At 41.2% G+C, this 24,401-nt stretch overlaps 1 protein-coding gene across 1 annotated transcript in view; it reads right to left on the bottom strand.

Annotated features, from left to right (window-relative positions):
- The window catches only part of adamts3 (ADAM metallopeptidase with thrombospondin type 1 motif, 3), a 123,547-nt gene that overhangs the window by 54,167 nt on the left and 44,979 nt on the right, over positions 1-24,401 (bottom strand). The window contains exons 5-7 of the mRNA XM_070964720.1: positions 15,405-15,598; positions 7,035-7,118; positions 5,124-5,280 (exon numbers count right to left, since the gene is read on the bottom strand). Of these exons, the coding sequence (XP_070820821.1) occupies positions 5,124-5,280; positions 7,035-7,118; positions 15,405-15,598 (435 nt within the window). The remainder of the gene's footprint in view (positions 1-5,123; positions 5,281-7,034; positions 7,119-15,404; positions 15,599-24,401) is intronic.

Raw genomic sequence — 24,401 nt, 5'->3', positions numbered from 1 at the left:
ATTTGCTTATTCTACTAACTATTGAGAACACCGGAGCACCAGAGAGACAGACATGCAAGTGTTGGACAAGCACATTGTACTGTGAATGACTGCAGGAAAGAAGACACTGTTTGAATGGTGAAATGTTTTGATGCAGCTTTGAACTTTTCAGTTACCAAACATCCCCACAGGGAACACACCACAAAAAATACAGTGTCTCTTGGCTTTTATTAAGTGGAGACGTCACCAGCTGATCTTCTCTCTGTCACTGCTGCTTCAAGTCTCCTGTGCACAGTGTGAAAGAGATGCTTTGCTTGCTGTACATCAAAATACAAACACACGCTGACCTTTTTCTACTTGAGCCGGCATAGTGGGGAGAGACAATAATCGATCCTTTCAGTATTATCCAAGGTACTATTCAAGGTGATAGCGAAGTGATGATGAAAAAGATAAAAGATTTTGTCTGTATGGAAAGTATGCAAGCGTGTCCTGATTATTAACTATGTATGCAGTACCCCTGAAATAGTTCAGGGTTTGTCGGGTTGGGGGTGACCTCAGTAACTGAATTAATCACACTAGACATGGGAATGTAATGTAATGAAGTTGATATTCCAACAAAAATGTTACTGATTTTTTATTTTATTTATAGATAAAATAACTAGATGTGAATGTCTGTTTTATTGAATAAGTAAAATAAACTAAAAGAGGTCTTCATCATGACAATGCAAAAATCCTGTCCTGCTTACTGACTCCCAGAATTGCCCACAAGTAGTGACATTAAAGAGTTATTTACGATGGTGTAAATAAATAAACCCATGCCAATCCCTATTAAAGCACAACTCCAGGACACTCTGACACACCCTGACTCCTGTCACCCAAGTCGAATTCACCAGGGTTCGGCTTGGCCTGCATCTTTTCTTAGGCATCAGCTAATGATGGCTCTCAGTATATGTTGTAGCCTCTTGGCAGCTGATGTAGCCACAGGACTGAGTATTGATTAATCCCCATAGACAAAACAACAAATATGTTTTCCAGTGTTGCTACTCCAATGCTGCTTTGCTGTGACAGATTCAACACACCAGAAAATAATAACTCTGAGTCTGTGTGCAGGCACAGAGAGTTATTATTGTCATACTGGTTATCACAGCCTCTGATGGTCTGTCCATGTACCTTGGCTCTTATTCCTATGACAACATCATGCCTAAAAGTCTGCTATACTTCAATGGCACTGAAGGACAATCAGCTTCAAAACCAAAATCAAAATATTACTACCAGGTGCAGTTCAGCCAATGCTGGATGAAAGCGCTTAAGTGTCTCACATTTCAGGCAGAGCGTGAATCTGTATACCAGGTCACTGGTCATTTTAGCCTCAGGTGCATCACTCTGATTGTGTGCGCTATGTTGATACTGTCTCCATTTTATGCATCAACAAGCTGAAAGCATGTAACCACATGCACTGCACAGCTTATTTCCTTTGGTCCAAAACACAGTTGGAAAATTCCATTTGCTGCATCTTTTTTTATATTTTACACAACTGGATTCAAATTGAGCCCCAATTTGTAAATTGTCATAACCTCACAAGTAGCTTGTCTACTGGACTGAGTTTTAATAACCTGACATCTCGCAAGTTAAAGGATTCTAGTAGCCACTATTTTTCACTATTTTTCAGTAACATCAAACTTTGAACTGTGTGAGCAACATGAGATGCTGATGGCATACAGCTAGTTTAAGATAAAGTGATTTCAGTTGAGGTAAGTTTCAGGTTGGGATTGAGATCCATCAACCCCTGGACAGGCAGACTAATAGAGAGAGTGACATACACTGGCCTAAACATATGTCACGTTCTTTAATCTAATTCTATTGTCACTAGTTATGGCCAAACATGTAATTCACATAAGCAGAGTGTAACCACAATGCAGATTAATTCAGATAACATACAGTGAGTACAGAAAGTTTTCAGAGTATTTAGACTCTTTGCTATGACACTCACTATTAAACTTTCATACATTTTAGTAAACCTGAGCCAAACAGAGTTCACTGGACATAATTAAGAAAGGCACACAGCTACGTCAGAGTGAAAATCAAGCCATGAGGTCTTGAGAATTGTCCGTAGACCTGTGAGACAGGATCGTGTCAAGGTACAGATTTGAGTAAGGACACAAGAATATTTTTGCAACATTGAAAGTGCTAAAGAGCATGGTGGCCTTTGTCAAATGGAAAAAGTTTGGAATCATCATCCATCTTCCTGGATGTAGGCACCCAGCCAACCTGAGCAAGATGAAGGACCTTAGTCAGAAAGGTAACCAAGAAGCCAATGTTCACAATGAATGACATCCAGAGTCCCTTTGTGGAGATGGGTGAACCTTTAGAAGGACAAGTATAAGTGCAACACTCAAACAATCTGGCCTGTATGGTGGTGTGGCCAGACAGAAGCCTTTCCTCACTAAAAGGCACATCACAGCCCGCTGAGAGTTTGCCAAAAGCAGCCTGAACTACCTTCAGACCGCGAGAAGCGGTCTGTGGTCTGATGAAATGAAGAGTGAAGCATCACCTCATTAACACCATCCCTACACTCCAACAGGGCAGTGGCAGCATCATGCTGTGAACGTGTTTTTCTGTAATGGACTGGAACACTAGTCAGGACAGAGGGAAAGGTGGATGCAGGAAAATGTTGAGCAATCCTGACTGAAAGCCTTTTCCAGAGTGCTCAGGATCTCAGGCTGGGGCCAAGGTCTACATTTCAACAAGACAACAGCCTGAAGCATAACGCCAAGACAACACATGACTAGCTTTGGGGAAAATCAGTCTTCACACCTGTCTCAGCCCATGGTATATCTCCCCAGCCACTTCAGCCACTCATCACCAGATTTTTGTTTCGGCGAATTTTATGATTCAAGGCCAAATCCAGTTTCTCTTTGTGATTATTCTCCTTGATGTTGATGTTTTTATTAAGTTTTTTTCTCCATGTCTCAGGATCATCATTCATCTGTCTGTATGTCTGCCAGCCAACTCCAAGTCTCCACATCATCCCTACCAGTCACACTTCCCTAGTTGCTGCCTCCACGCTTTTCAAACAACCTCTTTTCTACCAACGTCTATTTTGTGTCCTGCCCTCGAGTCCCACTAGTGTTTTCATAACAGAAAAGAACCTACCAACATGATAATTAGCTGTATTTGCAAATACAACACTGGAAACAGAATGAGTACAGATAAGACACATAACACGTCTGCTCCATTGCCAATAAAAGTTCAGACTGAGCAGTAGTGACCTATCTTCCAACTGCTCAGCCTCCTTGAAAGATCCATTATCACCACTCACCTACAGTAAGTACATACAACCTGTAGCCACATTAGCACACATTGCATTACCTTTCATTTTCATACATTTGAAAAGCGACTGAGTTCAGCAACACAGCAGGTTAACCCTGACCTTTCATTTAGTGCCGTCACCTGACCATGATTTAATTTTGTCTAATACTTTGGTTTATGATCAAATATGTTCAAAACTAATGACATTCTGCCACAGCTGGACTGTATGCTTAGTGCTAATTAGCAAATGTTAACATGCTAACACACAAAACTAAGACAACTGTAAAAACTAAACATTATCCCTGCTAAACATCAACATGCTAACACTATCATTGTATCATGTTATTTCAGCATTGAGCTCAAGTACTCACATGGCTACAGACTGGTTTCTATCAATTTTACTTTTTTTCTGTCCCTCATTATTGTATTTATACCTCCTGAGTGAATCACATCATACAGTATAATAACACATTTCCTCCACGGTTAGTTAGCAGCATTTTTCTGATAAGCTTTCAGTCCTCTCCGCTTTTCTTGTAGTTTTTATTTTCAACTCAGTCTGTGTTTCCTGACCAGAGTTTATTCAAATAAAGTGGAAATGATTTTTCTACCAGCTGGTCCACATCAGGACCACAACATCCTACACAACAGTAACTAACAAGCAGGAGTCTCTATTATGGTATCCATTTTGCCGCTGCGAAGCCGGCTGCTTTTGTTTCTTGGGTCAAAATACAAAAAGTCTTTCATTACCTATGTAATACAGGCCTTAAACACAGAATGACTGCATCAGTCAACGCCTGATCTGCTCTCTGGTATTATTTATACAATCTATATGCTGCTACCTGCCTAACTGCACTATTGTATATTGTATATTGGTTGTTTTTAATGGTGTGTTGTGCTTTGTGTAGTGTATGTGCTTTTGCTATAAATTTCCACTGATGTGGAAAATAGAATTAATCCATCAGCAAATCAATCATTCAATCAGTCATTCAAATGAACACATCAGATTCCACTCTGTCTCTGCAAATGACCCCAAAGAAGAAGTCACTGTGAAGAGCACTGCAGACTTGTGAAACAGAGATATTGTATCACTGTGATTATTGGCAGAGCTTTTATGTGGCAAAAAAAAGGAAAAAAAAAAAAAAAAGAAGCAGTAGTAATGCTTCAAAAAAAACAAAAGTATTAACAGATTACCCAGAGCATACAGAGGTCTCTTCCAAGAAAAAAAACATGCAGCTGTTCTTCAAATCAAATGGGCAAATACTGTAAAAACGACATAAGGCAAGCAGAATGGGCGACCTTGGACTGTTAGTCGCCCTCATTGTTTCAGTTTTGCTGCTGTGGAGTAAATAAGAAGCGGACCTAGCAGTCAATATCAGGCAGACAGTATAAATTGCTTGAGCCTGTATCCTTTCCAGGTCTGCATTCACAAGATTAGACATTAAGGAAAGGTACCCAGTATAAAGCACGAAAGGGCTTTGGGGTATTACCCTTGCAGGATTGGTTGTGCTATTTTGCTTGATATTGGTGACCTTTTTGATTGGTCAGTGCTCTTTTTCAAGGCTTGTAGCAAATGTGATCCAAAGAATTGTTAAAGTTGCATTTGATATGCAATTCACAAATGAGAGCTTCATTATTTTGAAACTTTCTTAAAACCAGCTTGTTGAACTCTTAACATCAAGACAAGATGTGTTGTCCTTCAAAATGAATGGAGGCGTCTGAGCCTCTCACAACCATTCATATCAAGAATAATTGATGATGATAGTCTCATGTAACTGTATTCAGATCAAAAAGCTGCAGGCAACCGCATTTGAACCAGTGTGTCCTTAGGGCCTTACCCTGCATCCCTGTGGGGCCGAAGCCTTGCCGAGTGAGGAAGATTGCATGGTCATGATGTTCAGCGTGATCAGGGTCGCCTTTCTGTTGCACAAATGCCCAGCGGCACACATTCTCCAGGCTCCGTGATGGGTTGCCTCTTTCAATGAGGCTGATGGACTGACAGACAGAGAGTGGGAGAGAGAGAGAAATGCTTACCACTGAAGCTTTACTGTGAGAATGAACTTAGTATTTTTAGTATTCTGTCAGCAGCCTGAAATTGCATTGACTGCTTATCTGACAAGTATGAGTAGTGTTCATAGTAGCCACAGATTATACATGGGGTGATAATAAGTGGATGGCATACTTAACGTCCTCTCTGCAATCTAGGAAAAATAAACACAAATACACTAAGTACTGTGACTAGTGGGTTTTTACAGTATGTTTGAGAGGCTGCAATCTACATACATTGTCTTCCCTATTTAGCACCTCTGCTCCCTTATTAATGGCTCTGGGTGTCACTGGCATGCTCCACAAGGCTGAAATAACCACTTATCTGAAGCAATTATACAAATATTTCTGATTGAAATAATGCATGAGAAGTGTTTTTTTTCTGTTTGGGCTTCTGTTTGTGTACTCCTGGGATTGCATTTGGGACTTTTATCCCGCAGAGGCAGACATGTTTGTGACTTTCTTTTCTATCTGTGTGCTGTTACAGCCAGTGATGATGGGTTGATGGTTCACCTTTTTGTCAGAGCCTCTGTTTCCCCACAGCAAACACAACAAATTGTTGTGCACAGACTTTCAGGGTCGGGAGGGGGGATGGGAGCATTTGTGCTGCTCGACTGTGGCAACACCTCCAACATTTTACTCATAAATGTTCTGTCTTGCCAATGTAAATCTTCGACAGGCTCAAGAATTCAGAGCAGACTACAATGATAACACCAACCAGTGAAGTTGCAGTTCACATCCATGTCTGTCCAGACTTACATCATATATGTAGTCAAGACTTTGAAGGAATTTAATAACAGGTATTAAGTATCTTGTTATTAAGCTACACTGACATGTACAATTCCAGTGAATAATTTCCCGTGACAAATTTTATGTCTTCACTAAGAGATTATTTTTACAGTCACCTGAATCACCTGAAGCTTGATATCAGCTTGTGGTGACTACAATGCTTCAAATATGGATCCTGCTGCAAAGAAGCTACAAACTGTAAAACATGGATGCTTCACACACATCTTCAACCCCGCAGCACAGAAGATCTGTACAGTCAGCACAGTTTCAAGATGGACACCAAGATTAGTGTCACCAATTTAGTATCTGACCAAATGTGAAATATGGTCACAATCTCCCCCTCTGTTCCTGAGGTACAGTATGGTGTTCAATAGTGGCCAGAAAAGAGCTTATCTTTGAGTCCAAGTGAACTTTGGCTAAATATAAAGAAATTCCCTCCACATACAGACGACCCAAAAAAACGATGCCGCCACAGCTTAAAAAATACTCATTGAAATGGCAAAATATATGAAATGATATATGAAATGACAGCAACTGTTGAAGATGACATCACAAAATGTTTAGTTACTGTGAATCCTTTTTCTACATCGATCATCAATTTCCAACACATAAAAGCTTCTGGGGAGGTTATTCTCCTAATTGGTGCTAAAATAATCAATCAATTAATCAGTCAACAGAAAATGAATAGGCAACAATTTGGCTAATTTGCTAACCCTCTCATATTGTTCATAGCAGACCTGAGACCTTTGGGTGAGAACGGAAACAATCCCTCACTGCAGCTTAGTCAAGAAGAATAATGTGGCTCTGACACTTTCTTTGTGATGTCATCAAATTCAGCTACAGTACAGTCTTGCTACATTTCTGTTATTTTTCTGCGTTTCAAAAACAACACACAAATCAACTGCGAAACTCACCTTGGCATAGCCCAGCATGATCATTCTCACCAGGACCACGTTGATGTGGACACCCAGCGACTCGTCATGGTAAATTTCATTGACCTGAGGAGAGGGAAGGACATTATAAAGCTGAGGGCTATCAAAAGCTCACACCTAGAGCATTTCTTCAAAGGCATCTGCTTCATAGACATGTTATACCCCCTGTCCTGTTAACTCTGGGCTTCTGCTTTCCACTCATTGGGGGAAAAGAGTGAGAGAAACAAACCGTTCTTTACAAATCAGTCCATGAATGACTATAATCACAGACCAGTGCAACCACTATTTTGAGGCTTAATGGGAGAGCCAGTGAATGCATCAAGGAGGAGGGTATTATCATCATGTTCTCATTCTGTCTGAACATCCTAGGAGAGGGATCCCTCCTCTGTTGCTCTCCCTGAGGTTTCCTCCATTTTTTTCCCCGTTAAAGGGTTTCTTTCCTCATCTGAATCGAGGATATAAGAGAGTAGATGGACTTAAGTAGGTGCAACAAGGGATGTTTTTCATTAGGGTGGTTAAAATGTGGGAGTGGGACAGCCTCATAGACAATTACGTGGTTAAAATGACCCATTGCAGAGGACATAAAACAGATGCAGAGAGGAACAGAAAGAACAAGATCAGAAGCATGTTTAGTATTCAGACCGTCGTAGCTCCTTGGAGCCCTGAGTTAATGTATAGAGTCAAGGGGAGTCTGGGAGCCTGACCAACGTTTCCTATCAGCTTAAATCTGGGAGCTTGTCTTCACACACACTCCTGCTGTGTCCCCGTTTTTAGCAGTCATTGCACCGTCTCACACTTCATTTTCTTACCACTGTTATCTTCCACAGACCTGTTGTGTGTTTTTAATCAGCTAAAGAGATCAAATTTCTCCTTCAGGGATCAGCATCACTCACTGTACCTGCTGGTAACTGGGACATATTAAATACACTGTTGGATTTGCTGTTAAATTATTCCATGTGCACGTTCATTTATCTACTTGAAGATGCAGAGAACAGACGTTTTTTTGGGGGGGTTGTTTGTTTGTTTGTTTTTGTTTTGTTTTGTTTTTTTAGGCTTTGAGATATTTAATCTTGGTCTGAAATGAATGCCAGAAAATCCAAATTTATAATAAATAATAATAACAATAATAACTGTTCATATTAGTGGGAATAATTTGGACATTGCTTTTATGTTTTTATGTATATTAGATAGTTTAATTATCATTTCTAGAAGAACTAAAAACATAACTGCTTAGTTCAGAGAGTGACCAGCTAAGTTAAGATTTGAGCAGATATGGAGAATATTAAAGGAATAGTTCAACATTTTGGGAATCTTGGCTTTACTTCAAAAAGTTGTCCAAGGCGAGAAGATTGATAGCATGCATGTAACTCCCCTGAAAACCACTAATTGTCTTCAAGTTCTACTTGTGTACAGCTCAAACAAAAAAGATACAGCGTGTTGGTTAGCAAGCTTTAGTTACTAGTAAAAATGCTTTTGAACTTTGGACACAACTTTATGCTAAGCTAGGCTAATCACCTCCCAGCCCTGACTCCATAGCGAATGCGTATGCATGAGGGTGGTTTTGATCTTCTTTTCTAACTCTCAGAAAGAAGCAAGTAAGTTTATTTACCCAAAATGCATGTTGTTCCTTTAACAAAGCATGAGATAACCAGCATGCCTGCTTGGCGTTTTACATTTTTATTTTATATTACAGCCTACATTTTGCAGAGATGTCATACCTGTATCTCACTGGAAACACCATGCATTCTATTGACAGCTGACCTTTAAAAGGCTCAGTGTGATGCGTGTGGTCACCCATCAACCCATCTTTAGCACTGTTGTTTTGCCACTAACTATTGACCTTACAGTAAGCAGCAATCGAATCAGTGAACAAATCAACACCTTGTGCCAGCTCTCTGACACTGTATATATGAGAGGACCTCATTAGCAACCGGGGGCATTTGGACTGAAGCGACAGGCAGCATCACAGTGGGTCTCATTTTATTTGGGCCAGTGATTTCTCACCAAGCTTATCCGCCTCATTGCACAATATATCAGTGTTCTCCACACAGGGTTGAGGAGGTGGAAAAATATATTTCAGCAGCATATAATCACATGGTAAATTATCCTCAGAGCATTGTTTTTGCCTTATCGACTTTCTGTAGTGCAGCGATGCCAGAGGACCAGGGCAACACGCTGCAAACCCGTGACTGCCGTCCAGCAGATTCTACTGCTCGCCGCTTTGGACTGGATGAAGCAACAATCTGGCTGTACGTTCCCCGTGCTTTATTTAGAAAGGACGACAAGTACTGTAAATGCTGCTGATCCTGAACTCGCATCTCATGGCAGAGCAGCTCGACAGTAGCTGCACCATGAGCCTTTCCTTTAGGGCAAAGCTACACTGTACGTTATCTTTCTCCCACTCACTGATCTGCTCGCTTTCAGAGGCTGATGTACGAGACATCACAGCAGCTTTTACAGTAGGACCCACTTCCTCTCACTGCACGTGTTCAGCCTCACGTTTTATTCATTCAGCTCATGCAACTTCTCAACGGCCACAATACATCTCTGTGGAGCAACATGGAGGATTGAAGGGGTTATCAATGAGTGCTGCTAACTGAGGCGTCCACCTCAAAACTTCCTTGCGTGTATTCTGGTCAAGAACAACAATACTTCCTCTCAACTGTTGGATTGTACTGTATTAAAACTAGATCTTTTCTGGGGCTGTCTAAAGTGATTTTCTACCCAATCTGAGCTTCCCGTGGTGTCAAAAAGACAGTAATGCAATAGTGCAATAGTGCACGCAGAGCAGTGTTTAAATAAAATAGTGCCATCCATCTTCTATCCTATGGCAAATAACAATATAAAATTCAATTTTATATTTCAGTTACAATTCAGCGTTTCATTACAGCTGACTGGCAGCATCAAGGTTTGTCTCTAGCTGTCTTTTCTGCCCATGAGACACACAAAAGCCATAGAAACAAGCTGTTGCATGCAGAGAAAACAGAGACGTGTCAGTCATACTGCATGAAGGCTGATGTGATGGGCTTCAGTTAATAGAGCTCTTATCCCGAATCACAGGAGAGAGAGATTTCCGCTGATGGTTAAACCAAAAGATGGTTAAACCCTGAAAATAATAAAACTGATCCAAAAACAGCTATTAAACAAATGAATTCATTGATTCTTCTTCCTTGTCAAAACCTGGCACCTATATTACGCACAATGCAGCTCTAAGTGATGACATTTTGGTCTGGGATTAGGTCGTGTTTTGCTTGTAGTGGTGAATGTAACCAGTGGCTTGCTGCTCGCTGTTCATTTCAACAATCTTCAGTCCCAACCAATCAACTCATATCACCTTGTGAAGATTTTGAGCTCTTTAAAAATTTAATATACTCACCTCAGAAATTAGACTTTAAGCTAAAAAATGATTATTATTTTTTATTTTACTTTTGCGCTTGTCACCAAACTCAGTTAAACTCATATAATGGACCACAGTCTTTCTCTAAAGCTCTACTGCTACTGAAGGAATACAAGATGTGGTCAATAATATACAGACTGTCTACATGCTCTTGTGTACATTTGGTCTTATTTTTCATGGTTTGCTTGTTTTCCCTTACATTACCTTGAAGGAAATCTTCGTGCAACCATATTCAATATATATGTATATATATTTTTTTGACAGTAACGTGCTTAATATTGTGGCAACTGTTAGGGGCTCGTTCCTGTTTTAATATGACACTGCCCAATTCACAAAGCCAAATTCATAAAGAAGGGGTTTTCCTAGTTGGGTGTCAAAGAATGTGACTGGCTGTGCAGAGCCATGGCCTCAACCCCATGAAACGCCTTTAGGACAAACTGAACGCAGACTGTGAGCCAGACCTTGTCTCCCAGTACCAGCATGGGACTTTGCTAATGGTCTCACAACTGAATGGGAGCAACCCCCTGCAGCCAGGTAGTGCAGAAACATGCCCTATTGGATTTGGAGATTCAAAACATTTGAAAAACACGAATAATGTTGCCATTGGCTTGAATGAAATTGTATATCTGTGTGTGTGTGTGTGTGTGTGTGTGTGTGTGTGTGTGTGTGTGTCTGTCTGTCTGTATGTAATATACTGGTAACTAAAATGTAAAAGTTGTTGCAGTACCTAAATGTTACCAAGAGAGGTCAATAAAAGTCATGCATGGACCATTAAGAGGACTCATTAGTGGAAGTGGTACCTCAGCTTCCTGCTTCACCTCAGGAGTGGTTTCTGCTATGTTCTATCTTTTATCTACTCTCTAATTTCTTTTTAATGGCTATGGTATCACTGGACTTCGGTTTGGATAATTTCACATAATCAAACTCACATTACACAATTTGTATCTTTTTCTTCTGATACTTAAAGCAGAAATGCTGATTATCATCTTGCAAAATACCTTCAGACTGTTAACTGCATCTATCATCTTAGAGCTGTGGTTCCTGGAGATAGTGGATTGCACAGGACATTGCTTTTCATTGGACAACTTTACAGTGAATGAGTAGATGTGTAGCTTCCGTCCAGTATTTTCAGGAAAAATTTGAAACAAAAATGAAGCTGTTATGGATCTTTGACAGCCTGAGAGGAAAGTTGATGGCACGAGGGTAAGCAATTTCTTTGCAGGATGCATCTTTTTATGTGTATACCAAAGCCAAAAACAGATCCACCAACAGCAGGCACAATCTTTCCTGAAGACTCCAGTGAAAAATTATCCAAAAATAGAAGTGGTGTTAGACCTTCAAGGCACAAATCCCCTTCACTGAAACTCCCTGAGAGGCCACGATGGTATGCCAAAAAATGACAAACTCTACGCATAAATGCAACAAAAAGAAGGCTACAAAATCAAAATTAAACAGAAATACAGTATTCTCAAATGTTTGATAGTAAGCGATTACTAATTTTGCATTCTTTGCAAGCATCACAGAGCTGAATGAAACGCCTTGGACCAAACTGGACTGCTGATTACAGCTGAATGCACTGAGCAGCCAAGCATGTGATGAGAGACGGATGCAGACAGACAGACAAAAACAACCACAAATCAAAAAGAGAAAAATACACAAGACAGTTCCTGCGACAGGCAGTCTGATCACTTATTGATTTGTAGTAAGTGCGAAAGCTGTGCTGTGCTCACTAATGGAGTTTCATTAATGACGAAGCATGTGACAAAGAAAGAGGAGTTAATTCTCATTTACTGTCGCAGATTGGGGAGCAAGTGTAATACTGGAACGGTACCTCACAAGTTAATACAGCGCGTCTGTAAGAGTTCCCCTGAAAACCACATTGTTGTTGATCACAGTGTCGACAGCAGTGTCACTGGTGAAGATGCACACACACGCAGTGAATACATACACACATACAAGCTCATTAAAATGTCCCAGTTACGATTCTCTCCAGGACAGTGGAGGCTCTGATGAGCAGGAGAAATCAAAAAGAGGAGAGGAGAGGAGAGGAGAGGAGAGGAGAGGAGAGGAGAGGAGAGGAGAGGAGAGGAGAGGAAGAAAAAGGGGAGAGAAAGGGAAAAAAGACAATACGAGGGGAGAGAAGAGAGGATGGAATGAAATTGAGAAGGAGAGAAGAGGAGAGAAGAACAAAAGGAAAAAGAGAAGATGAGAGGAGAAGAGATGGGGAGAGAAAGGAGGATAAAAGGAATGAAGGGAAAAGGAAAGGTGAGATGGGGGGGTCACAAAAGGGGAGAGGAGAGAGAAGGGAAAAGAGGGGGACAGCAGGCAAGAGAAGAAGGGGAGAACAGAAGATGAGACAAGAGGAGGTGAGAGGAGAGCAGAGTGGAGCATCCAGGGTTGGTGGTTCGAAAGGAGATGAGACAAGAGGAAAGAAGGGAGACAAGAAGGGCAAAGGGACAAGAGGTGAGAAAAGGAGAGAAGGAAAGAGAAGAGGTGAAGTATATAGTATTTGAAGGAGTGTGACAGAGAGAGAGAGAGAGAGAGAGAGAGAGAGAGAGAGAGAGAGAGGCAGAGGTGTGAGGCTGGAACCAGACACTGTTGTCAATCACTATTATCAATGCTCAGAGGCCGAGCTGCCTCCAGTCAAAGCCAGCGGAGGCTTCTACTGGAAAACATCAGAAATAAGCTCATAACATCATCACTGCTGCAGCAAAGTGAGAGTGACCGAGAGAGACGCCGTAGTAAAATTCAAGAATAAATAATGAAACATGTCATCAACAATAAGCCAGTGAAGGTGAGAGAAACAATCCTGCGTTTTCCCTCATCGTCAGACAAAAACAAGAACACCATACAGGCAACAGGTAAAGGACTGCAGAGTAAAAGTGAAAACAAAATGATGCCATATTTTTTAAATATTTTTTAGCAGTTCCAGCTGAAAAGGATTTAAAAAATATTTCTAGAACAAGGCCTTCGAGGGAAACGCATGACAAATCATCAGAAATAGAGCCGTTTCTCTCAGATAGCAGGCTGAAACTGTGATACACTGAGTGTCACTCTGATAAAATCAATGGCAGCGTCATCCTCTTCACGGCTGGCCCGTATTGTACATCTCCTGCTTCATCCGATCAAAAACCATAACCTGCTTGTCAACAATTGGCTTCATTTCTTTGATTTTGTTGGCTAAGTCCAATTCTTCTCCCACACAGCACGTCATCAACAGTATAAAACGACATTATCCGACTGCTGTCAGAACTGTGTATATACATATAATGCATGTGTGGCACACAATCATCTTCAACCCATCCCCAGTCCTCCAGGGAAGCTTTGAGCATCAGCTGACATGTTGGTGAGGAACAGCAGCAGCTTCCACAGCGAAGCCACTCTCCACAGAGAGCACGACAGCAACTGCCTTCTGCCTACTTCTCCGTCTGCATTGAAATGTCTCGTTAAAGGAATGCCTCGCTGTGCGGCCAGCAAATGGTGGCACATAAGTTCAATTTCTTTTACCACTAGCGAAGCTTTTCAGTGACATCTGTGCTGAGTAAGCACTTAAATTCTAATCTGCCTCCAGAGGCAAATGACTGCCTGAATCGATTGTAAATTGCCAGTGAAGAGCATGTGATTAAATGATCCTGCTGATGTTCTACTACACCCAGAGCAGATGTAGGTGGGATAATGCCTGCTTGGGATTTGATGGCACACTCCTTTCTGTTTGAACAGACATAATCCTATCCAGAGAGAGCAGTACGGCGTTCTGGTGTGGAAAGAAGTGCAAATTGTGCACAGACGCATTAGGCGTCCCCCCAGCTGTGTGTTGTCTCTGATCACGGTGGGTCTGTGGATGAAACACTGAATCACAGCAGAGGACCTGCTGAGGAGAAGTTGCTGTTAACACTGACGGATAATTCATTCAGATCATGTCCACTTCTAAACAGTATGTGATTGTGATGGCACAGGGTTACAGCACCCTTTAGTGTAACATCCTCTGTATTGTTTCTGCTTATCAATAATGACTAAAAACTGAAGTTTAGCTATCTGTTAGTCTGTTTCATGCTGAAAACCTTGATCCAATACGACTTAAAAAGGGACATTTGGATTGGTAGTTGCCACTGGCTCTGTTCTGATCTCTATCAGTTCCTGAGAAAAATATCTACCTTTTTGGCTACTAGCTGTTCCTCTTCCTCCACCAACCAGTCAGCAGCTTTGTCTGAAGGCTGTTTGGTGGAAGGTGGTTAGCATACAGCTTGTTCATTCGAGTTTGTTGGCTGAACACAGCTGGCTGCTGCTGTTCGAAACAGGGTTGATGAGAGTACTGAGACTGAGAACCATACAGTAAATGTGTTGCAAAACCAAAACTATTGGCTAAAAGAGGCTAAAAACAGAAATGCTGGCTCGCCACAAGTGAAGTAAGTTCATGGCAAGATGAACGGCTGTGACTAGTTCACACATGGCTGACAGCGGGACAGAAAGGAGGTTGACATTTTTATAAAGGTGAGGTCAGTGCACACACTGCCGTGATGTATACTTTCATAGGAGCTGTATTTGTTTGTATTCTAACATAACAATTGTTGTTTAACAATGTAAAGAAAATGATGGTTTCAGCTCCTAAAAGCAAGTTTTCTGCCACTCATTTATCTTAGAATATGGATAATCCTCAGGAACAAAAGGAGAATTTTAATTGCTTTACTGAAGGTACAGTGGCTGGACAGATACCAGACAGGAAGTGTTGTGAAGATATCGGCTCTCTATATCTGGATTTCCACAGTATTTATCTGAGTAATCTCCTTTCATTGCTATGAGTTCAGTCTAAAATGCCTCACAGAGTCAAACTACCTTCTGAAACACCCATCCCTGTTAAATTCTGTCCAGCACAAAAGACCAATGCATACACGTGCATTACACTGCACAAAGTGGACTATTCAAACTCGGAACAAAAACAAGCGTCAGTGACTTACGATATTCATGAGAGTGAGGAGGTAATTCTGCACGTGCTCCTTGCCGTGAAATCGAACCACCGAGTCATCAACCCCCAGCAGGATTTCAATGTTGTAGTCGTCCTCCCCGGCGTCTCTGCGCCGTCGGCTGCGGACGGTCTCATTGACCTGCCGGACTACAGAGTCGAGAGTCCCGGGTACATCCAGCTCTGGTTCTGCACAGGGATCAAGACAAGGGGGGGCAGAACTGTTAACGTGGATGTGCAAGAACTATAATTCCTGAAAGCTGTAACACTTTTTTTTATTTCAGTCTCAAAATAAAAACGAATTATCATATTGGATATGAGTCATGCCACAAATAGCATGCAATTACCTAGAAAACACAAATGTTTCTGTCTACAGAAGTTGCTACGGAGCTGTGTGATGACTGAATTAACAATGATGCGTGTGTCACACATATGGCTATTCATAAATCTGTTTCATATTTGACGGCTGCAAACAAACCACTCAGCCATTTACTGATCATTCAAGTAAAAATGGTTCATGAGATGATTTTAATGCATTTCTTGCATCACTTGAAAATTTGTGGGTTTTGGAGTGTTTGTGAAACAAATCAAGCAATATGAAGATGGCTCTGGAAAATGGTAACGGACAATCTTTCTCACTATTTTAAAAACATTTTATGGAGAATTTCTCAAATTACTCAATAGTGAACATAATGATAAGTTGCAGTCCAAAACTGGAAATCTAAAAAGTATAACACACTAAAAAGGACTTTTACATGTGAGATTTCTTTTAGTTTTTCCAGAAGTTGATTCCAACTGGAAACCCTTGACAGCCCTTATACATTCATCAAAAACTCAAACATACATTTGTAACATTCTGATGTATTTTTCATTCAGTTAGACAAGAAACCATTTACATAGTAGTTTGCAACCATGCCCTGAAGTAAACGACTGTGTATTTCTATTACTGTGCAACATGCTGTATCACACACAGCTGACATGATTCATACCGTGCATTCACTGATGGTTGATAATGAAGCCACAGGCTGTTGCTTTTATTACATGGTGTAAATACTCTTTAAAAACCCCAAAGACGCTCGAGCTCATGATGCTGAAAGCCACCATTAAGGCCTGAAATCTCTTAGGTGTGCAAAGATAACAGGTCTGTGAGACTGAGGTAAAAGCAGGTCATTCAAACCATGGCTCATTTTTTTATGCACCATAGACAATACCATTTGATGCCAGTAATAGTACTATAGGACTAAGACATTTATACAATGCTCAGATAATCTGCAGTGGTCAGAAGGAAAATCACATCTGACTTCAAAGCGTGCTTCTGTCTCCACTCAATATGAAAATGAAGTGTACTATCTGACTTGACAGTATTCGGTCGCTCCTGAACTTGTGGAATCAGACCATGAAATTGTTAATACCTCCCGTTTTGATGGAACGGCCTTCCAGTCCTTAACGTCCCCATAATACTGCTTAGCTTTACACTCTGAAGGCTGTCAAGCCTCTCGGGGAGCACTGCTGATGTGAAATCCTTCATGTGGTCCAGTCAGTAATCCTGACGTGAGCAAACAACACCTACTCTGAGAGCTGAAGTGGCTGCAGGTATCCCTTGCTTTACACTTTATAATAGGACTAGCAATGGAGATTACATTTTCCACTGTAATGAAATCAGCAGCTTGGTCGTCCATTAAAGCAGCCAGCAGGAGAGTTGCAGGTTGAAAACCTGGCAGGTAAAGTCTCAACAGGGACGCATCATCAGTGTGTCTTCAAGTGTGACTGTTTTGCTTCACTGTAGGTGCTGGCCAACAGTCAGGGTGTGATTATGCCTGCTGTTTGTTTTGTTTGGTCTCAACCACAGTGGAAAATAACACTTTTGTTCTTAGTTTTGTGTTTGGTTCATTTTAATCTCGTCTCACATAATTGAGAGTCTGAACCTTCAGCGCACTCTTGGTGGTTTAAGACAGAGTTTCTCAAATGTTTTCGGGGGAGAAGAATGATCTCTGAGACCTTCTCTATCATTTCAACATCGCTCAACAACATGTTTACTACTTATTGTAATCTACAGGTTATCAAACTTTTCATTAACACAAACACTGCAATTTGAGCCTTGATAGTGTTTCCATCAGCAACTCGAAGGATCTAAACCTTCTGCTATTTCTATGTACTAAAAATTCAGTTTTATAAGCTCATGGTGTTAATATGTAATACCTGTAATGTTTCCCAACTGTCAATCAATAATAATTAACTTTAAAATCTCATTAAATGTTAACAAAACCTCTCTAACAGCCATCTAAGATCCGTCTGCAAATATGCGGCAAATTAATTAATAGAGCACAGAAAAAGCAGATGAATAAAATTGTGCCTCAATCACAGCCTTTTAAAAAGCTTTATAATGCACTTTAGACTCAGCAGACTGATCTATGAAAGCTATAGTTATGAAAATATTAGGCTAACATCATGAGTCACATATCTGCAGGCTGCAAGCTAAAACATTTGAATAATGCATACAATGGCACATGTACTTGCACAGCTGGGTGCAAATGGTCCCCACTTGTAGAACTGCAACTTTTTTCAGAATAAATCATAATGCAGGCTCCCTGGCTGTGTGTGTGATGGGACCCCCTGGAGTCCTTTTGCATGTTTAACACCAGCACATCCTCATTTTGATCCTCAAACTGAATATAAACTGAAGCCCAGGGATGCCATCTTCCATTTAGTAATGTCCATAAACCTATGCCTGTACTATGCCAGCAAGACACTGCTGGCCTTCAGCTACAAATTGGGTTCATGTAGGTTCACGCAGCCCATTCACAAACAAACCAGGGTTAGTAAACAAAGGTCACATGGACTCACAAGTAGCTTGTGTATTAAGGAGGTTTTGGTAAGTCCTCCTCCTGCCGTGTTAGAAAATTTGGCAGCGAGGTGAGTCAAAACAAATCTCGTTCCAGTGCCTGTGAATTTAGCAAAACCTGATGGATGTGCCTGCGATCTGTACTGGAATTAACCTTATGTGCTCTTCAAGCCAGTTAAAATCACACAATGAATCAGATGAATATAAGCATCTATTTGCTGTATAACCATTCAGGCTCATGTCTTGGTATTGACCCTGAGCTCAGTGCTCCTGGGAGAAGACAATCTCCTGTGTCTCAGTACTGAGACACAGGAGATTGTCTTCTCCCAGGAGCAGTGTTTTGGCCTTCTCACTTACTGAAATTAAATGAATGTGAAAGCACACCAACCAGAGCATATTTAGTATGAAAGACTGAATGGCTTAAATCTCCACAGTATGAATGTTTGTACCTGAAAAAAACTGAAAGGAAAGCTCGTCCGTGCCCTGTGAATGTCCCCCAAATAAACAAAAGATTAAAGCAGAGAAATTCACACTTGTTATATTTCATCCACATCGGGTGAAGATACTGCGCTAGCAAATACTTGGAAATTTCAAGCCATAAATAAAAGCACAGGCCATTTTTCACTTTTCCATGGATGCTTAGGGCCACAGACAGGGCCAGTGATTGAGTGGAGCGGGAGCTAAAATAAATAGGAAGAAATGGCTGCCACCTCAGCCCTGGCCCGGCTCCGACAGTGTTGGGATTGTGGAGTGCATTCCTCCTCTCTGCCGCTCCCGTCATGACACAGGCATTCTTGTGCAAAGGGCCAGGCCCCCCCCTCCCCCTCCTGAGTAAACAGGCTTTCTGAGGTCCCTACTTCAAACGCACAGGACTTCCCCTCAGCAGCGCTCCTTAAGACCGCTAGTGTGCTTCAGTCAGTGAGCTCCTGTGCCCCCCCCCCCTCGCCCCACCTCGCCCCACCCCAGGCCCACAGCCCAGTCCCATGGGAGCCCCACCATGCAGCAGCAACAGCCCTGGAGATGGGAGAGGCCCCCAGCCAGCGCCTGCCCACACGTGGCACTGTGCGGCAAGGTGGCAACGAGGCCAGCCAGAGCCGCCGCAGGCTAAAAATGGCCCTGAGGTAGGCGACAGGCAACTCGCCATCAGCCTAGAGTGGAAATCTACTGTGTCTGCTGTGACGGCATTAATATCCATACTGCTCACAGACACTCACGCTCCAGCAACCCTATCGGGAGAAAGGACACATATGTTGCTTGAATGGCATATCGTATATTGTAGGGTGGCAAAAATGAGGAGTACAGTTGTATTTGTTTGTTTTGATTCAAATATATAAACACATGGGCCAAGTTTCTCCTCCAAGAATGCAGATCTAATAAATCATAAATGTTAGCACGTAACAGAAAAAGCATCATAATTTATGGAAAATGCCCAAGTATCCAGGGTATTACAGAGACAATAAGCAATGCTTTTTGCATTGAAATATGGCCCATAATCCTTTTATCTGTTTCTGCTATGAAGTGGAGCTGCAGGATTGGCCTATATACTGTATCTTGTGTATGAAATGATGCGGAAATGCACATTTAAACTGGGGAGGGGAATTTGCATCAAATCTACCTCATGAGCTGAAGGTAATTTGTCTCACGTGGCAAAACTAGGAAGGGGTAAAGCAAAGTGGGACAAACAAACGGAGGGAGGGAGCTGGAGTTAATTTTTTTTTTTTTTCTACAGTTGTTTTGTTAGAGCAGTTAGAAATCATGTCACTGACAAATTAAACTTCCTGAGAGGCTATAATACCAAACATTATCTTTAATGACTGAAGATCTGAATGGGACTTTTTGTCAAACAAGCACTTTAAACTGACTTTGAGCCGGAGGAGCTGATGGTTAAAATCAGTAAGTTAGTTATCTAAGATAAGATAAAACTTAATTGATCTCATGCCAGGGAAATCAAGATGTTGCAGACAGCATGAACTCCAGAAAGACCATCAGATATGTACCATGCAGTCTAACAGCTTTTGCAGAGGTAGCTTTCAAGTTCATCTACATATGCTCCAACATAAACAGGTGCAAGCCACACAACTCAATTTTCACACATGGCTTCCCATGTGGACAGACATCTGAAAATAGGTTTAAAGTGTGATCTCACGCGTCATGAAAAAGGCAGGCTCATAGGTGCTGGAAAAGCAGGTTAGTGCAACGCCCAACCACTGCTGTTCAAAGGAAGCAATCTCAAAGGAGTTCAGTGACTGAAGCAGGATGCCACATGGCAGGTGGCTCAGGCCACAACAAGTAATGACAATTTATTTAAAAGCACACAATCCCATGCTGTCTTGAATGTCTTGCATAAAAGGACATTGCAGATGAGGTGAAAGCTTGTTTGGTCTGATGAAGGGTTAGGTAGGTAAAGTTTACTTTAAGCCCCCCTCCCCATTAGACAATCCATTAGAGCATTGCAAATATAACAACAGTCCATGGTACGAAAAAGTTTGAAGACCGTTGCAGTGAAAAACTTCCCATCATGCCCAGTGTGCAAGCATTTGTTGATTTTACGTTTTTAAGTTTCATTTTTATTGCTTGAAGTTTAAATATCATCCATCCATCCATTATCTATACCGCCTATCCCTTTCGGGGTTGCGGGGGGCTGGAGCCTATCCCAGCTACAATGGGCGAGAGGCGGGGTACACCCTGAACCGGTCGCCAGCCGATTGCAGGGCGTTTAAATATCATTTCAACCATAAAATTACAGCAAAGTGCACGGATGTATCAGGAAACCTGACTGTAATAAAAGACCTTCCGATCATTTTCAGGTCAATCAGTGGTCAGCCTTAGTAGAGCTGGGCTAAATTTGGTTGTAAAATTAGACATTTTTATGTTAAATTAAAAAGTGTCAGAATGCACTATAACTTGAAAGGACACCAAGTTCATTCATTAATGGCTGTAATAAGATGATGTTCCCTGTCCTACTGCAGCAATTCTCCTAGTACAACAATGTTAAAAACATGGCCACACACCATGAACACTATCTATGGAAAGCACCATCCACCTACCACCCACAGGCAGTTGATGCAAATGTCTGTTTGGTGAGTTGTAATACTGGGACACTACAGTACACGTCCCTTATCTCATTGCAGCACCGTGTGAAACACGGTGCTGAGTTTCTTTTTTCCCCATATTTCTTTATATGAAACACCTAGTGGTCTGATGCATGTCCTCTTTCCAGCCTACAGTATGCGAAGAAAGCAATGTGTGACAAAGGCCACTAATGCCGCACACATTTTCTTGAGTGACATCTCACTTTATACTAGTCTTAAATAATGTGTGTAATACTGTGTGTTATGCTGTCGCTGCAAACTTCATTCTATTTGGAGCTGGATATGGGTAGCAGTATGTGTCACTGAAAAATAGCCTGAAGTCAGGAGCACTAATTCAGTATGTGCACAAGACCAAAAACCCCACCTTAACATTGCAGTTACAAACTAAAATTACCATAATTTCTAGCTCTATCATGTTGCCAGTGTGGTGGTTCCAGCACCAAGGTGTACAGAAGCTGCAGTTGATTTAGTGCTGCCAATGCACATCTTGTCATGTCAGGGGATTTTTGACTCCCTAAGGCACATAAAACCAAGGATAATTACACAGGATTTTATGATTGAGGCAATACTGTTTTAGCCTTTTTCTTTCCCCTGCCTCAATAGAGTTGAAAATGAGCGGTGACAGCAGCAACAACAGCAACCTAATTACCAGCAGCGCACCGCAACAGGAGAAAAGATGCTGGCCGAGGCATTTCACATGGTGGAGACGCCATGCAGGTTTGCAGTTCTGTGGTGGAGATTTTAAAAGGTGCATTTGTGTCTATGTGCATTCTCTGCGGCCCACCCGAAGCTTCTGAGGCACTATTAATGGGCTCATGGGGAGTTACAGGCATAAAATTGAAGCCAACACTCCTGCTCCCACTGGGCCTTATATTAAAGCATTACTAATGATTTCTAAGTCTTGGCTGCTTTACCTAAGTAAATAAACTCAGAGTCTTTCATTGAAAAAGTAAAGGACCATTTATGAAAGAAATGTTCCCTAAAAAGCTTGTCAAAGATGCTTTTGCCAAAATTAACCACTGATGAACTGATTTGTATACCATGTATAAAGGCTGATATTGGTGTTTAGACACAAGACACGACAGACAGACCAAAGTACCATTAGCATCATCAATAGCACTAGCGCTAAAATTACTACAAACATAAAAGTAGGATTGAATATTCAACTAACTTGGTGTAAGCAGTTTACAAAGGTTCCTGTCTAACAGTTAATAGTTTAGAGGCACTAAAGCTGCTCTCGACAATCATTTTAGGTTAACATTAGTTGACATTACTACATGCTAACGTGAACGGCTTCACTAGTTATGAAAAAAAAAAAAAAACATTCTCTACGTTCACCTTATCCTCTACAAAGCTTTTTTAGCAAATTTCAGTTCATTGTTTTGTTTTTTTAGTTCACTCTCACTGCCTATCACTTCATACACAAGGTACTGTTCCCTCAGGAGACGCTGTTGACCAAAACAGAGCTAAAAGGAGAGTGAATATTACACTTACATTTGCCAGGTGGTCAGAAACATGACTCCAAAGGAATGCTGATGTTGCTGAGTGCCTGTTGGTTGGAAACATGTTCACCGCAACAACTTTTAGTTTACAGCTTGTTCTGCTGCCCCAAGGGCCAAAAATAATCAATTCTGCTTCAACAAATGAAAACACCACAAACTGGATTGATACTGCTCACCTCTGTGTCAAACTAGCCATACCAGGAGCTACTTAGCTAGCTTGCAGACACTGGAAGCCTTCAGTACATGAAAAACAACTGGCATTTTTATGATTGATTTGTTATTTTGGACTACATTAAAAACTTTGTCCTTTGACACCCACCCTTTCACCCATAAAATAAAACCACATCAAGCGAGGCGCTGACTGGCGCAGGATGTTTTCATATTTCCTGCAGTAGCCTGATAATTTGCCATATAAAATATATGATTATTGTGCCAAGGAGCAGTCTTGTAACAGATTAATCCACAAGTCATTGCAAATATAAACACATATATAGCTATGATGCGAGTAAGTAAAACATGAATGGGACGACATTAAAAGAAAATTTCACTACCTCATTAAATTTCAATTTACCACCTGCTGGAGGAGTTAACATCAGTCAATGTCTGTCGCCTAAGTCAAAGCCATGAGGTGCTGCATTATCATGCTGGAAGAAAATCTTTGTAGCTATGCCCATTCAGTGGAAAAAATATATTTATTATGGACGTCTCCACAGGAGTTAATGGTCAGCAGGTAAAAAGGTAAAAATAACACTTTTACTAGCACATCCATTATACACTGGAGGAAAAAGACCATGGTGGTGTCTGGCTTGTCTGCTTCTAACAGAGTGATTTTGCATGCCTGTAGGACACTGAGAGCTGGAAAATGAACTCATGGATGCTGCTAGTCACAGTGGAGAGACACCTAAAATTGAAGTTTCCTGGAGAGTTACGCTTGTTGGAAAAAGGAGACATTTTACCAAAGCAAAACATCAATATGGAGTGTGTTTTCTCAGTGCAGAATTGAACATTACAACAGCTTTGATATGGCATACAGTGCGCCTGAGAGCCATACTTGCTTTGGATGTTTCTTTAAAATTAGACACTATTCTTGCTGCGACCCTTGCATGACAGCAGCTCTGTAGCCCAGTCAGCTAATTAAAATTAGTAGTGCATTTGGTGATCCAAAAGACTTTCATATGATACTTGCTCAAATCATCATGCTGAAAAAGTTTCTGTTTCATTGGCTCGCACAAGTGATCTGAGAAGGCCAACATTTACGATCAATCTGAGTTTAAGCAGCCTCTCATGTTGATAATTAATCCAGCAAGTGAATTAAGCTGTTTCCATATCAGGAAAGTAAAATTAGCATACAAGATCAATGTATATCGCATTAATCTGACTAAGGATTAACTGCTGCACATTTAAACCAATTACCCACAAATAATAATTACAAGCGATAACAAGTGTTTCATGTCAGCCAATTAAAAAAGTTGTGCCTCATCAGGATGTGCATGACAGCTGACACTCATTCTTCAACGCTGAGTGCTGGCCATCTCTATTTGATTAATCTGTTGACT

Source organism: Chaetodon trifascialis, chromosome 6 (assembly GCF_039877785.1).
Source record: "Chaetodon trifascialis isolate fChaTrf1 chromosome 6, fChaTrf1.hap1, whole genome shotgun sequence".
Taxonomy (NCBI): Eukaryota; Metazoa; Chordata; class Actinopteri; order Chaetodontiformes; family Chaetodontidae; genus Chaetodon; species Chaetodon trifascialis.
Note: the sequence above shows the minus strand (reverse complement) of the source record. Positions and strands in the feature narration are given on the sequence as shown.